Genomic DNA, 15,044 nt, shown 5'->3' on the forward strand with positions numbered 1-15,044 from the left:
CACTCATACATCTGTGTGTGTACAAAGGTGTTTATAGTGGCTTAACAGCCACTGCAACCTGCCTGTAAGTGGAACATATGAAATGATTTGTGCTATGAATCATGGGTTTCACTTCTCTGCACTGCAGTGGGATGTCTGGGATGTTAATGAAGGCCTAAAATTGCCACTGTATCTTTGAACTGCGAGGGTAAAGTAGAGATTTTTAAAAATGCAAAAGGAGAGAAGGCAAGAGCCTGAATTCAGTTTAAGAGAGAGACAGACACTGCAAGGAACCAAAGAGTTTGCAGGGAGAGTAAGGAAGTTAAGGGAAGTTGTATAGACCCCTTTGCTTTTTATGCAGCATCATATACAGAATTTGTGGCAAATACCCTGCACATCCACACACTATAATTTGGAACATATGGAACAGTTTCTCTTCACTGTTTTCTTTTACATGTACAGTGGCACACACATACACACAGACATGACAGAAGAATGTACAACATTGAAACCTTGAAGGTATTTTAAACTGTGGCTGTCCCACTGTCCTACCTCAGGCTAACCTCCAGCAGCCTCGGCGATGTAGTGTCAGCAATGACATTGGGATTCTATTAGCAGGTTGTGCGAGTCGCTGGCCCCCTGCCCTGTGGTGAGACCCACCATTGATCTGTCATGGGAGATAGCTGTTCCCTGCTTCTCTCTCCCATAGGGCTCAATTTGAACCTTTCCAAAAACCAGGACCGAACCCTCTGCTTGAAATCTACCTGGGGAGCAGAGAGATAGGAGAGAAGAGAGCTCAAGGTCAAGCGTGACACTGGTGTGCAGATAAAGACAATTGGGTATGGTCGACACCAACCATAATGGCCAGTGAAAAGTGAGGTTATTTGTTATCGATTCCCAATGAGGGAAATCACTAGGTCTATATAGTGCTGTTTATGGCTGGGCAAGGTGTGTGTGTGTGTGTGTGTGTGTGTGTGTGTGTGTGTGTGTGTGTGTGTGAGTGTGAGAGAGAGTGAATGTGTGTTTGTGTACCAACCGGTCGATGTGAGACTGAGAGAATCCTCTGAAGGACAGAGAAAAGAAATGAAAGTCTGTCTCTCTCTCTCCCTGGCTCTCTCTCTCTTTCTATTTTGAATGAGGGCATAGTGATCTGTTTTCCCAGCCAGCCTCATTTGTATTTTTACTGAATTACCCCGGATGCGCAACCTGAACCCACTTAAGCATGTCACTTAGCGTTTGTTGAAGTTTGCCGAGACAGGGCCCTCATCAGGTTTCAATGAGGGAGGCTGTGGCTAAGTGGCCACTTGTCATGTTTATTTATTTCATTTTTACCCAATCCTCACATGATGCCTATGTGTGCTGTCCAAGCTGTTTAAGAAGAAATGCAAGACCAGAGGGAGAGACAAGGGCTTATGATGGATGTGTAAGTACCATACAGTATATCATTTGGTGTCTGTTGTGTTTCATAAACTTTTGAATCTGTAACTTTCCTAAATTGAGTTGGTTGTTATTTTTAGGCTGCTAGAGTAGAGCGCGTTCTCTTTAAGTGTAGAAATAGGTTAAATACACAAAAACCATCTTCTCTCGTTGTGGAGGTATTTGAATAATCTTGAATAAAATGTGTTTACATATAGTCATGGAGCCTTTAATCCTTTTTGACTTACACAGTATGAAGCAACGCTAAGGAACACAGGGGTATATGTGAATTAACAGTATGAAAGTACAAACAGAACAGAATATATAAATTGCCCCCATGGGCGATTCTCGGCTGTGCTGTGGCAGCGAGACACTTCCTGGTGCTCCATTTTATATGTATGAAAATCTCTCACGGATCCATGATATACATTATAGATGAGGGCTCCCATTCAGCACCCCAGTGACTGGAGCAGAATTTTCCATGATGTGCACCCCCAACCACCACCATCCTCTCCTCTCTGTCCCTCATTCCTCTATCCATTCATTTCTCCTTCCATATGCCCTCCCATTGGAGTGTTGTTTCATCCCTCACCAGCTCCCTTTCATCCCTCTCCAGCCCTTTGGTCTCTTATCATTTCATCAGTTCCATAAGTCAAACCTTACATCTTTACTTCCACTCATCTCCCCTACCTTCCTTCACTTATTCTGCCCCTCCCCCATACCACGGAGCGAGCAAGAGAGAAGCATGTGACCAGAGAGGTGGGAGCCTGCAGGGCCTCCCCCTGCAGTGCCACCGTACGTTGATTTGTCTCCTCCAGTTCCATATTGATTTTGTTTTAAACAAGGGAAAAATACAAGAAGAATGAGGTGCCGGAGGTGACATGGAATAAAAAAAAAAAAAAGAGGTAAGGGGGAAAGAGTGATGGGGGAGGAAAGAGAAAAGAGGAAAAGTGCTTCTATGTATCAAATCTATTAGTTGGGTCCCAGGTGGGTTCAGGGTATTATCTGGAGGTCAGGGCACAGTGGGTGATCTCAAAAAGAAGGGAACAGAGATGGAGTGTGAGATCCTTTATATAAAAATCCTTTTTTTTTTTTTTTATTCCCACCTTTTACTTTGTGCTTTCTAAGTGAGTTCTGGGGTTGGTTATGTGGCAAATGCAACTCATTCTATGTCATGGTACAGTTCCTGCCTTAAAATGATTCTCTGCTTAGTTCAGTTTAAGTTGTGTGCAGAATAATCGATCCCCCCATTAATTCTACTTAGCTGAGCTTCACAGTACAAGCCTGGGCTTGACTGGTCCACCAAGGCTATCGCTGCTGAATGGCTGACCTTTACACGGCTCCGACTGCCATTGATTTTCAGCAGGACTTATTTCATGAACTGGGGTTTGGGATGGGGCACCCAGATGAAGATGAACTATGAGGCAAAATCAGTTTCTTTGGCCCTTTCTCTCTTATTTCCCTTTATTTCTCTGTCCTCCTTACTTTGGAATAAGGGCTGTACACCGTATTGGCTGAGCTCTGTGGGTGGCGTAGTCTGAGAGCAAATAAAGCGTCCCCTGTGTGACCCCCTCCCCTTGAGCTAAGAGCCCCCCATGTCCAAGTGTTGGTGTGTGTGTACTTTATGTTCTTGCTTTAGTGTCTATGTATGCGTGTTTCTGTCCATGCTTGAGTGTATGTAGGTTACATTTTTAAGTGCTTTAGGTGGGCGCTTTCTGTGACATGGCCCCTTGGTATTTGCAGGTAGGAAATAATGCAAAGCAGAGAGTGTGAACAAGCCATTAGAGCACCAAGGACTGCCCTCAGAGGCAGAAGAATCGAGGAAAACAATCCTTACCTCATGGAACGACAAACACAACATCCACCTCACAACTGCAGGGGTGAGGAGGAGGGGGAAAAGAAACGGAGAATGCATCTCAAATCCCAAATGTAATTTTGGTAGGATTTAAGGTCCTATATTGCATGATGTTAAACCTTTTAGGTCTTAATTTTTTAGACGAATGTGCTCAGATGAACATCCTTAAAAAGAATAAATTAATAAATAATAAAAGCTAAGACAAGGAAGGGGCGGAAATGTGGGAGGCTTCTGAGTGTGATTTAGCTCGAGTTCATACAGAGTGCACGGTGTCTCTCTTTCTTCCTCCCTCACTCTGTCTCTCTCTTCTTGGCTTGCATTAGCTGTGTATCAGTGACTGTAAAAAAACATCTTTAAATTTGAAACCCGCTCATGAATACATGCATGCATACAAATGTTCCTGGATGGTGGGAGGCATGAGGGGCAGGTGAGGGCCTGGGCTGTCAAGAACGCTGCTCACAGTATGAGGTTAGTGGTGGGGATAGGGATCTGTCCTTTTTTTATACATAGTACATGTCACAACTTCTTTTATTCTCTATGCGCTCAAATGTTTGACAAAATTTTGACAAGAACGTACAAACGCACATACAAAATGCTGCTCCAAACCACATTCACTCACCCACTCCAAACCCCACCAATGAAATAAGCCACCCTAGGCCTTGGGGGGCCAGTGAGGAGTGGGAGTTGGCAGAGACACTTCCAATGTGTTTTCCACCCCAGTGCTTCTTGTTCTCACTTCGTCAGAGTGTGTTTGCTGCAGATTGGGAGAAATGGCAAGAGGTCAGGCCGGTGTGCTGCTTTTCTGGCCCTTAGGTTCTGTGGAGTTCAAGGTTGAACCAGACAAAGTGAGAGGGGTTTTTGTGTTTATTAAGCAAACAATTTCACTGTGTTGCAGCGTCAGACTTCAGAGCAGGAGGAGGGGATGAGAGACGGGGCTAGAAGACAGGCCTGTCCCTTTTGTTTGGTGCCGCATGCACTTATAGACAAGCAGGGAATTTCTCTAAGTGTCAGGATGAAACATAAGCAGGCCTCACAGCCAAGAGCTGGAGTGGTGGGAGAGTGATGGAACCAGCAGAAGTCGCTGGTGACAGAATGCTGTGTGTGCGTGCGTGCGTACGTGCGTGTGTGTATGCGTGTGTGTGTAGACATGGGGTATTGATATGCTGGGAATGAAGCTGGGAGCAGATGGACAGAGCAGGCTGGCCCTGTGTCGATCCTGTGAGCTCTGGCTCCTTCTCACAATCCCCCTTTGATAGACACACACACACACACACACACACACACACACACACACACACACAAATATACACGTGGCTCAGGAAATTGTGCAGTGTCCATATTTTACCAACTTGATAATAGTCCTATAGGATAACAAATGGTCCTATCATTAATAACCAGTATGTCATACTGATCAGTAGCTATGGCAGATGTGGCTGGTTAATGAGACCGAACAAATCCTCCAGTGGAATATCAGAGTATACAGCCAGATTTGGGGAAGAGGGTGTGTAGACTGTATGTACAGCGAAAGGGGGACAAAGAGTTAAGGGAGACAATCCATTACCATTTTTGAAATTATGCAGCTGGTTTTGGGAATATTGTTTTATTATCTCCATTTCTGTCTACTTTTTTTTCTTGCCTTACTTTCCGGCACCCCCAGACCTCTATCCACTCCTAAGCCAACATGCTTGGCTGCGTCCCTATCTTTCACCTTCCTCCGACTTCTTCTTCTGCTGTTCCTCTCCCCTCCTTGGAGGGGTGGCAAAGGGAGTGGAGGGGTAGAAAAGTGCAAGAGCTGGTGAATTGCTAAGAGGCAATCATAGTGCTCAGGACAAGGATGCCTACTGGAGGTCTAGGGACCATTAAAGAAACGTCAACTCGGCATAGGTATGCCAAGAATTATGAGTCAGTGGGCAGGCAACACTCCTTGGCTCCTATTGGTCAGGGCAGCAGGCCGTAATCTGTCACAATCCTGGAGTTGCTGTGACAGCAGCTGGAGCATTCTGGGCTCAACAAAGAGGGTAAAGGAAACATGCAGCTAAGGGTGTGTGTGTCTGTGTGTGTATCTCTATGTATAAGCCAGTATGAGTGTGGTTGAGTGCATGAAGGGCTGTGCAATGAGTGGAAAATTTACCAAAACCGACATTATGCATGTCTCACGATTTAATTCGTCATGTTGGTATGTTCAGTAAATTCGTTCCGTTAGGTAAGTTGTCAATGTAGCGTAACCTTTTAATGCACCTGAAAGTACAACAATGAATCACATCTAATCCTAAGTGCAAACAACTAATCACTGTGCTTGTGTCATTTCTGTGGGTTTAATTCAAATTGGAGAAGTCAAGTCAGCTTTGTTCCACCAAGCAGTTTTAAACAATTTTAATAACCATGTGTGCCCAGTTTAACCTGAGCAAAATAAATCCGCTTTCTAGAGGAAGCATCAGCAGTTTGTTTCATAAACGGAAACACAACCATGTCATACAGTATGACTAGTGAATAACCAAGAAAGAACAAAAAGTCACACAGTGACTCACCAGGGCATGTTTGAATCGATTACACAAGCATTAGCTAATGTCAATCCTGTACCGTACCACAGATAGAAATAAATGTTACTCATAGTCATTGTTAATAACTTTGTTTATTGTTCTGTAAAAAGAATATGTTTAATTTATTGTTATGGAGGTAAATGTTACAGTTAATTGTGATATAGATTTCAGATCATTTTAACTAGCCCTAAGTGAACTTGCTATAGCGTGCTAGCTGTGATGTTGTACATCATTACCAAAGCTGTAACTCACTGACGGTCGGGCAGGACATAATCTTCAAAGCAAATATCAAGGCAGCAGCCAGATAGGGAGCATGGCATCAGTGCATAAGGGCACCTCTAAGCATTAAAGCCTCACACAACTCTAGATCTGTAATTCTGTCACGGAACATATCCTCTGCCATTTTGTTACTTCCTGCTCACTCCGGACCCTCGCAGTGACGCACGCTGGGATTGGCATGATGTTGCCCTTCTGAAGCCGCTGGGTTGGGTCTGTCGTCATGATCTTATCTTTCTGAGGACAGTTCCTCAAAATGAACTGAAGAGCGTAAACCACATCAAACATTGAGCCGAATAAGAAAGAGAGAGAGAGAGAGAGAGAGTGTCTGTGTGTGTGGGAGAGATGTGAGCCCACCAAAAGCTTAAGCCTCCAGTGTGCTGTGCAGATAAGATTCATTAGATAGGTTGGTAAATGCAAGAGAGAGGCAAAGCGAGGCAGACACAGAGAGAGCGAGATTGAGCTTGCTGCTGCTCCAGCATTTGTTGACACAGATTTACAATGAGTCTCCCACTGCTTCACGCATTACAGTAACACGCCATGTCAATAGCTCTCTGGGCTTGAAAAGCAGCCATGCCAAAGATGTCTGGGAGTGATGCCCTTCCCCTGATAACCAAAGTGTGCCTCATAAGTCAGGAAGTGGAGGACAAGGAGGGGCAGGAGAGGGGGGAAAAATGATTTTTTTTTGTTTGTTTGTTTTTGGGTTTTTTTTGTCTTTTCACTTATTAATAAACCCCCACCCACTCTTCTCCCTCAAGCTCTACATCTTCCTAAGCATCTTTTCATTAATTTTCCCTTTTCTGTCACTTTTTCTAAGATCCTTTTCCTTCCCCCTTTTCCATCTCTCTCAGTGTCTTACTCCTCTCTCCCTCTGTTTCTCTTTATCTCTTGGACGCCCTGCTACAGGCTCAGTAGGACAGGATTTAGGCATTAGCTCAATCCCCCTATCTTACTCCCCCTCATGATTGCACACTGTTTCTGTCACCCACATACCCTAGTCTTCTGCACAAGTCTTGCAGGACTCAGAGTCTCTTATACAAATACTGGTAGAGAGCTTATACTCCACAAGACAGGAAGACATAATCAACTAGACAGACATGCATGGCGTGAGACGAGTGACAGTGTCTGTGAAAAGGGTTGGGACATTGATAAGCAAACTCAGAGGTGGAGGGTGAGATTTTTATATGGCATATTGAGTTAATCAGAAGTAATAAAGAGTTTGATGAGAACCAGCACAGGCTCATGCCATGCAACTCTGCTGAGTCATGGGGCACCCTAAATGAGGTGGTTTTGATGTGTGGCATTCACCTTCATGAAATCTTGATGAGAGCTGAGTTCTGCTGTCTGTATAATGAGGGCTGTAGCACTCAGACAGCTGGCCAATCACTTCAGCTAGTAAAGCTATGATAATAGAGAGGGTTGGAAACCCCTTTGGAAAGCATTCGGTAGATGGACTTCAGGCTGTCTGGGAGGCAGTTACTGTTTTGGGGAAAGAGATAAACAGGAACTTGGATGGTATCAGGCAACAGAAGGTCTAATGGTCTTAATCAGAGATGTTGTAGTGGTACTCGAAGTAATGATACTACAAATCGCACATGTTTGTGAGTTAGCTGCAGCCTCATTGCTAATTGGTGTATTACAAGGAGCATTCAGTGTAACAGATGGATATCAACAGTTTTGTTCCAAAAGTAGCTATTCAGCCTTCGAAAAAAAAGTAACACTTACTTGTTCAAAATAACTAGAAAGCAACGATGAATTTGCAATTTCTAAACAAAAGCATGTATTTTTGTCTCTGAATGACAAAACCCGCAGAATACAACCACTATACTGTAGAAAGTCATAATAAAGTTCATGTTTTTTTATTATTCAAAATGGGTAGCGCAGCATGGAGTACAACTTTTCACACACATACAACCGTGATACCGACTAGCTGAGGTCTGCAGGTGTCTCTCAGTCCATGTCAGCGCCTCCAGCTCTAAATCCTCTTGGTTCTGATAGGAATCCCAGAGCTTATAGTGGCTGCCATCTCCTTAGCACTGACTGATGCTTCTTATCAGGACCACCACACTGCTGCCACCAGCACATTTTCACATATGGGTACATTATAGATCACTTGCACAAACATTCTCCCACATGCATTGCATTCAAGCACATATATGAACATGGTAACATAGATTCAGCGCATTCACACAGGACAGGGCTGCTATAGCATGAGTACATTTCATTGAGAAGTGCAGTAATGACGCAGTGAGGAATGCACCTGCACATATGTACTTGTGTATTTGAGCAGATTAATTTCATAAAGCCCACCTGAGATGTGGACGAGATACTAATATATCATATATGTAAAACATACAACAGGTTATTTTATCTTTGAAGCAGTATATTTCATGCAATTTATCTATCTATTGCATAGGTGACGTGCATTTTTACTTTTTTTTTTTTTTTTTTTAATAGTTTGTAGACCAAATGACAGATAAATCAATAACAAAAATAATGCAGTATGCAAAACTCCACCAAAATAATCTCTCTCCATATATACAGTATACATTATATGCGTGAGGTAAACTGAGAAAACGGGTGTAGATATAAGCCTGGACATTTTCCACCTTTGTCTAGCTTCAGTGCACCACAAATATCCCATGTAAAGAGTCTACACAGGGGAATTACTGACTTGCAAATTACGTTGTCTGTACCATAGTACTTGTTCATTACAAAGACCTAATATTGTCACAGTGTTTTGTTATCTGACCAAAAATGTGCATTTTGTCGAAAAATGAATCATGATGATATCATTCACTGCAAACATACACAATAATGCCATCATATTTTCATCTAAAAGTGGTGAGATGTCATTTCATATCGAGTTAATTTACAATATTAAGAAATTGTTCATTACCAGCTTGAGTAAGCCTTTTAAATTTGATCTTGGTTTGTAATTTTATTCTTAATGACCAATTATTGTTATTGCAATGAAGCACTTCATATCTGTAAATCACTACACCATGTCCCTCGCTCTCTCTCTCACTGTATCTCACTGTAACTCTCGCTCCTACTCTCTCTGTCTTTGTCTTACTGTATACAGTACAGATTTATTAGCTGAAGCTGGGGCCCCCGGACAGTTTCCACTCAGAACTCCCTCGGATCAATAATTGGAAATATTAATTATATCAGAAGAAATGACCCATTCAGAAGGGGGCTGTTTATGCTCCTGTTACTGAGCAGTGCAGCAATATGAGCTTGAAGGCCCGCTAATACGTATTAACGATCCCAGGACAAACATTACTGTATATTAAACCTGAGTGAAAGCCAGAAGACACCACACATAGTGAATGGCTATTAGAGTTATTTTATTGCAAGCACTGTAAGTAAGTGCTGTTGCATAACTGTTGTAAAAAGACTTTTACTACTGAGAGATGAGCTCCGGCAAAACCAGGACAAGATTTACTGCAATTATATTTCTGTTTATTGCATTCCCGTCTATTGGAAGTTTATTTTTTGGGATAATATTAAAGTTCAAGACTAGCAAAGTTTGGGGCTTGGAATTGGACCAGGTCTTTGAAACCCTTTCCAAAGCAATATTATTGTCTTGCTACTGGCCCTCTCTGGAGTTTCAGCAGTGTGGATTCTGGGACTCTGTACTGATCCATCCTGCTAAACTCTACTAGTCATGAACTCATTAGTGTCATAGATAGTGCCAACAGAAGACTCTAAATCCTTCCCACCACTAACAGGCCAGGTCCTGACTACAGTTCCTTGACTAGCTCGGTGTAATTTGAAATCGGACAGTGGAATGTCTTTTGTGTTTGCAGCCCTGGGCCTTTGGTCCTTTTTGTGGCTAATAATAGTCTCAGTAGAAAGACGTTTGCTACCCAGCCATGCCAAACTTTACCAGAATACTGGAGATACTGTGTAATAAAGCCAGAGAAATCATAGATCTGCATAATGTTCATATATTGGTCTAGAGTGCTCACGTTTAGGCATATCAATTTGAAGCCAGTTTCAGTCAAGAGTAACAGATGATCAGTCTTAGAGACTGCCTAACAAAAAAACAAAAACAAACCAGCGGGCTCTGTTTGTCTATTCCAGGCTTATTGCACACGACATTATGTACTGTAGGCCTGGGGATTTTCTATCTCATCCTCCATTTAAAACAGCAGCATACTATGGCTAAGAGCTTTAATTCAACTGACTGGAGGCTTAACTGGGCAGATGAGGTGGCCCAATAAAAGCATATGGAACTATAGATTTGCCAAAGCCCTTAGAGCAGCACAGCTTGTGGAGTGAGGAAAAGAGAAAGACAGGGGCATTGTACTAGGAAAACAAAAACCATATTTTCTACTAGAGGAGAAAAATGAAGAGCAGTAACTAATTCAAGGGTTGTGAGGCCACTGAGATGTTGTAAGTAATCAGAAAAGCTTGTTTATTCAGTTTAATCAAAAACATTCAGCTTAAACCTGGTTATGGCCTTTGGGATACAAAAGAGCCTAAGGAAAAGCGCTAAAAAATGTCACTGATGTCCCCAGGAAAGTGTCCTCATGTCCATGTGTGCTGTTTCTTCAACGTAGTATATACTGTACAGTATTTTACAGCCTCTCACTAGCACAAACATACACATTAAGTCAGCAAAGACTTGTCAAATGAGTCTTTCGATAGCATGACCACACCTTTTTTTGATTTTCCTTTTTATTTTTGCCCCCCCACCCCTTTTTTTTTTTTAAAAACTTTTTTTTATATTAAACTTGTATATCTCACATGTCTGCAAGTTTGTTCTCATACAATGCTGAAATTAATAAATAAATGGAAAAATAATGGCTTTCTGGGAGACCAAAAAAACCACATTCAACAACATACTACATGTTTGATTTGTAGGGCTGAAACATGCAGAACACACTGTCTTTAAGAAAGTGTTTTTCACTGGACTAAAACTATGTTTTCCTCATGGGTATTCAAATACAAATAATACAAAGCAAATTCAGAAACAACAAATATTTGTAGGAGACAAATTATTTCCCCTTCACTGAATATCACATTTGGGTTGGGAAACATCTCTACCATTCATATATTGAAATATGCATTTTTATTATTATTATTTTTTTTTTATTACTTAACGTCCCACGAAATGCAAACCGTACATTTTTAGCTGAGTTGCGATAGGAAGGCAGGTGGTTGATTTGTACAGTTAAATGTACAGTGTTTGTAGGGAGCAGTTGTGCTGTCTTTTTTGGTGTGAAAGTGAAAAACAGGTGGGTGGAGTCAGAGCTGTAGAAACACCACTCAACAGAGAAGCAATCTTATCTAGGAGTTGCAGGCAGCTTTTTCTCTCCCAGTTGCTTTCTCCCTGTCTGTGCTGTATCTTTCTTACCCCTCTCTCCATCTCTTGTTGTCGTTTTCCACAATCTCTCCCTCTTTCCTCTTCTGCTTCCCAACTGCATCACCTAACCACTCCCTTAACTAAAAACATCCCGAATAAAACGTGTTATTCCTGGAGAAAGCAGCAGTGACTGTTTCATCAGTTTTTGTGGGTGTGTCGAGAAGCTACTAGCTCAGAGGAACAGAGGACAGAGTAAAAACATGCTCTACAGTATCCGAAATTAATGAATGGTCTCCGTGGTAACAGCAGCGCTTAATAAATTTTACTTAAAGTCACCATGTCTGTGCATTTGTGTGCATGCGTATAGTACAAATGTGCCTTGGAACATGCACTTCTGCTGGAATTACATGATTTTTTTTCATATGCGTTGAAGGGAAATGGAAAAAACTGAGAGCCATCAGTAGTTTGGGACTGTTCGGGACCATAATGTATTGCTCACAGGCAAATAAATAGACCATTAAGCTGGCATGTTGGAGGCTGAACAGTAACTAGCTTTAGAGAGAGCTGCCTCCCACACACACACAGGCACCCTATTGAGATGGCTGAGATCATAGCATGGTAGATGAGCCTCAGCCATACATTTGGCCTCCTCCATCATGCATGTGAACAAAAATCAGCTGGTAGGATGGAAGCATCTTTTGTCCGTTTGCCATGTCAAAGGCAAATTCAAAGATTTCCTGTGTTGTTGTGAATGAGCAGAGGGTTGTATGTGAATTTGTCTTGCGGATGTTTTTTTTCCCCTCATCTGGAGGTGTTTCTGTCTCAGAGGTTGCTTTGTACACGTGTACGATAGCGTCGAGGTTGATTCTGTAATCCATCCATACATGCTGTGGAGCAGTGCGCCCTGTGGCTTGGCATTAGCATACTGTAGGGATACTTTGCTCGTGCTGTACGAGGAAAAGAAAGCACTTGTAGACGGGGAGGGAGACGGATGGGGAGTGAGCCAAGAAACAAGTAGCTAAAACCTCAACCTTCACGAGCATTATATCCTCCCTGTTTTCCTACAAAGACTTAGCCGGTGCTGGTTATTATTTACGATGGGTAAATTTATGGAATAATTTCAGTGAAGGAAGGTTACTCAGTTCCTCAAGGTGAAAATGGATACGTTTAGCACTTAATGAATCGGGCCTCAGCCTCTCCCCCATATATCAGCATGTTATTAAGACATTTTAAAATCCCATTATGGTGTTTCTCCTTGAACATGTCATGCTTTTATTGGACTGCCCTGTCTTTAAATCTGACCTTTTCAGCCCTGCTCTGAAATTGAACTGGAAAAAAGATACATGACAGGTCGACAAAATATACATATGAAGGTGTAAAAATATCAGCGCTGAATTGTTTTTAGTGATTTGGCAGAGATGCCTGGTAATGGCATATAGTTTGAGCAATAAAAATGATGCTTAAATAGCAACTACAAATGGTTTACTGTAAATAGCCGAGTGTGGTAAGAGGTTGCTTTTATGTTCCAGTAATCTTGTTTTAAATTTGTGCTACTTTTGGCCCAAATTTTATTTTTATTATTAAATCTATTTGTTTTGGGCTGAATCAAAGGGGGAGTGTCACTTGCACATATCTGTGAACATGAATTATCTTGTAAGCTTCATGCTCTGCTATAGCACATACAGTATATGCATATTATACATGTGTGTGGGTTGGTACACAATATATTCAGTTATGTGTGCTAATGTGTGACTAGGAGGCATGTGTTCAGTTAAAAAAAAAATGGTGCTGCAGCTGTAAAAACATATACAGCTACATATTTCAAACTTTTCCTCCAAACAAATTGGACCCAAGTCTGGTTACATTTTTCAGCTTGAACAACAATAATGAAAAAAGAAGGAGATGAAATTGGGGAAGGAGGCGAGCGTGACAGAAAAACTGTGATGACAGAGGCATCTAATCCAGGCAATGCCATTCTTATCAGGGTCCAGTGGATTAGAGTGAGCCTCCTAACCAGAGAATCCTTCCCAGCCAGACACTCTCCACAGCCCAAGGGCCTGGATCAATAGGCCTGCATTGATCTCTCTCCTCCTGTGGCTGGATTCACTTTTATTAGGACTGCCTCGGTGTTCCTCACTTAGACACACATACAGTATGCAGCCCTTCAACCTTTCCATACACCCGACATGATAAACCACAAATAAAAATGTAGACGCACACGCGCACACAGACACGTATGTACCACTTAAATTGTTTTGTTTAGACTGAATACCAGGCAGCAGAAACATTATAGTGTCAAGTCAGCTTAGCGGCATGATTGTGTTTTGGTTTCCTCTCCATCCAAGGCACTTTGATAAGTATCGCAGAACAGCTATTAGTATTGGAGAGAGGGCCTTGACACCTCTGGTTTGTGGCCTCTTTTTGTAGCAACGACAGTCCGAGTCGCCAGCACTAACTTTTCTGTTACCTTTTCTTCTCTCTCCTCCAGATGACTCGCCCCATCCAGGTGAAACCGGCTGACAGCGAGAGCCGTGGAGGTAGTTGTCTTCTTTTCTTCATCATTTATTCATGTCCCCTTTTCATCTGCCTTATCTAAGCTAATTCTTTTCATTCTTTACCTCTGATCTCATCTGTATTACTGCTCTCAACGCAACATTTCTTTTTTTTTTTTTTTTTATCTTCCTCCTAATTATTTTTCATTCTTATGTTGCTGCACTTACATACGTAATTGTAGCAATTTATTCATTGCAAACAAAGTTTAACAAATGATTTAAACCAAACTGTGTCTGAATGTATATTAAACACATTATGTGACATCTAACACAATGAGGTGGGTGTCATTCTGGTTCGAATGCATGTCTCTAAACTTGTGGACATTTGTAATGAATTTTAGTGGAAATGTCTATAATCTCACCTCATATTCCACATATTGTAGCATTTTTAAAAATGTGTTACTGGTTCCGATCCCCTGGGTTTATGGAATAATCTCACTTTTTCTTTTGCACATTCTCATCCTGCTTTTACCCTTGTATTGGTTGTAACTGATTCAAGTGTCTGTGTTATTGAAATGATGTAGGGCTCTGATGGGCTGTCCTGGTGCTGCTCTCTCTTTTCTTGTTTCCTATGCCAAGTACATTATCATTGCACTGTAAATTAGATGCTGTTTAGGCTCAGTACTGGAGCCATAGCCACGCAAAGGCCTTGTTAAAGCCCACACTGCTTGATCTGTGTGCATTTGAAACACGAGAGTAAATGCTATAGAGGGAGGGAAAAATGGAGCAGGAGCACATACAGCTTGCCAAACAATCAATAAATTTGCAGTTGTTCTTGCCAAGATCCTCATTACTTGGCCTTAATTCTGTTGTCTTTGATCTCTTCCGCTTTTGGAGGCTTTCATTTACTCGCTGCCTATCTGCATATATGTTAATGAGATGTGGAGGCATCCTTCAAGTCAGTGGCAGAGACAATGAAGCTCGCTGTTGTTTTTTGGTGTGCATCTCATGTGTCACCCCGTCACAAAGCAAGTGCCTTTTTGTTACTTAAAAGAGGAACCCTGTTTTCACTCTTTCTCATCCTGGTGGAGAGGGGGTGAGAGAGATTTGGAAGTGAAAAACAGGCAGGGAGAGAAAATGCACTAATGATGCCAACTGCATACAGCTGCTGT

At 42.0% G+C, this 15,044-nt stretch overlaps 1 protein-coding gene across 2 annotated transcripts in view; it reads left to right on the plus strand.

The window, feature by feature from the left end:
- celf5a (cugbp, Elav-like family member 5a) overlaps positions 1-15,044 on the plus strand; it is a 171,386-nt gene that overhangs the window by 82,296 nt on the left and 74,046 nt on the right. For both annotated transcript variants that reach the window (XM_040129169.1, XM_040129168.1), the window contains exon 3: positions 13,869-13,917. In XM_040129169.1, the coding sequence (XP_039985103.1) occupies positions 13,869-13,917 (49 nt within the window). The remainder of the gene's footprint in view (positions 1-13,868; positions 13,918-15,044) is intronic.

The sequence above is a fragment of the Xiphias gladius genome, chromosome 6 (assembly GCF_016859285.1).
Source record: "Xiphias gladius isolate SHS-SW01 ecotype Sanya breed wild chromosome 6, ASM1685928v1, whole genome shotgun sequence".
Lineage (NCBI taxonomy): Eukaryota > Metazoa > Chordata > Actinopteri > Istiophoriformes > Xiphiidae > Xiphias > Xiphias gladius.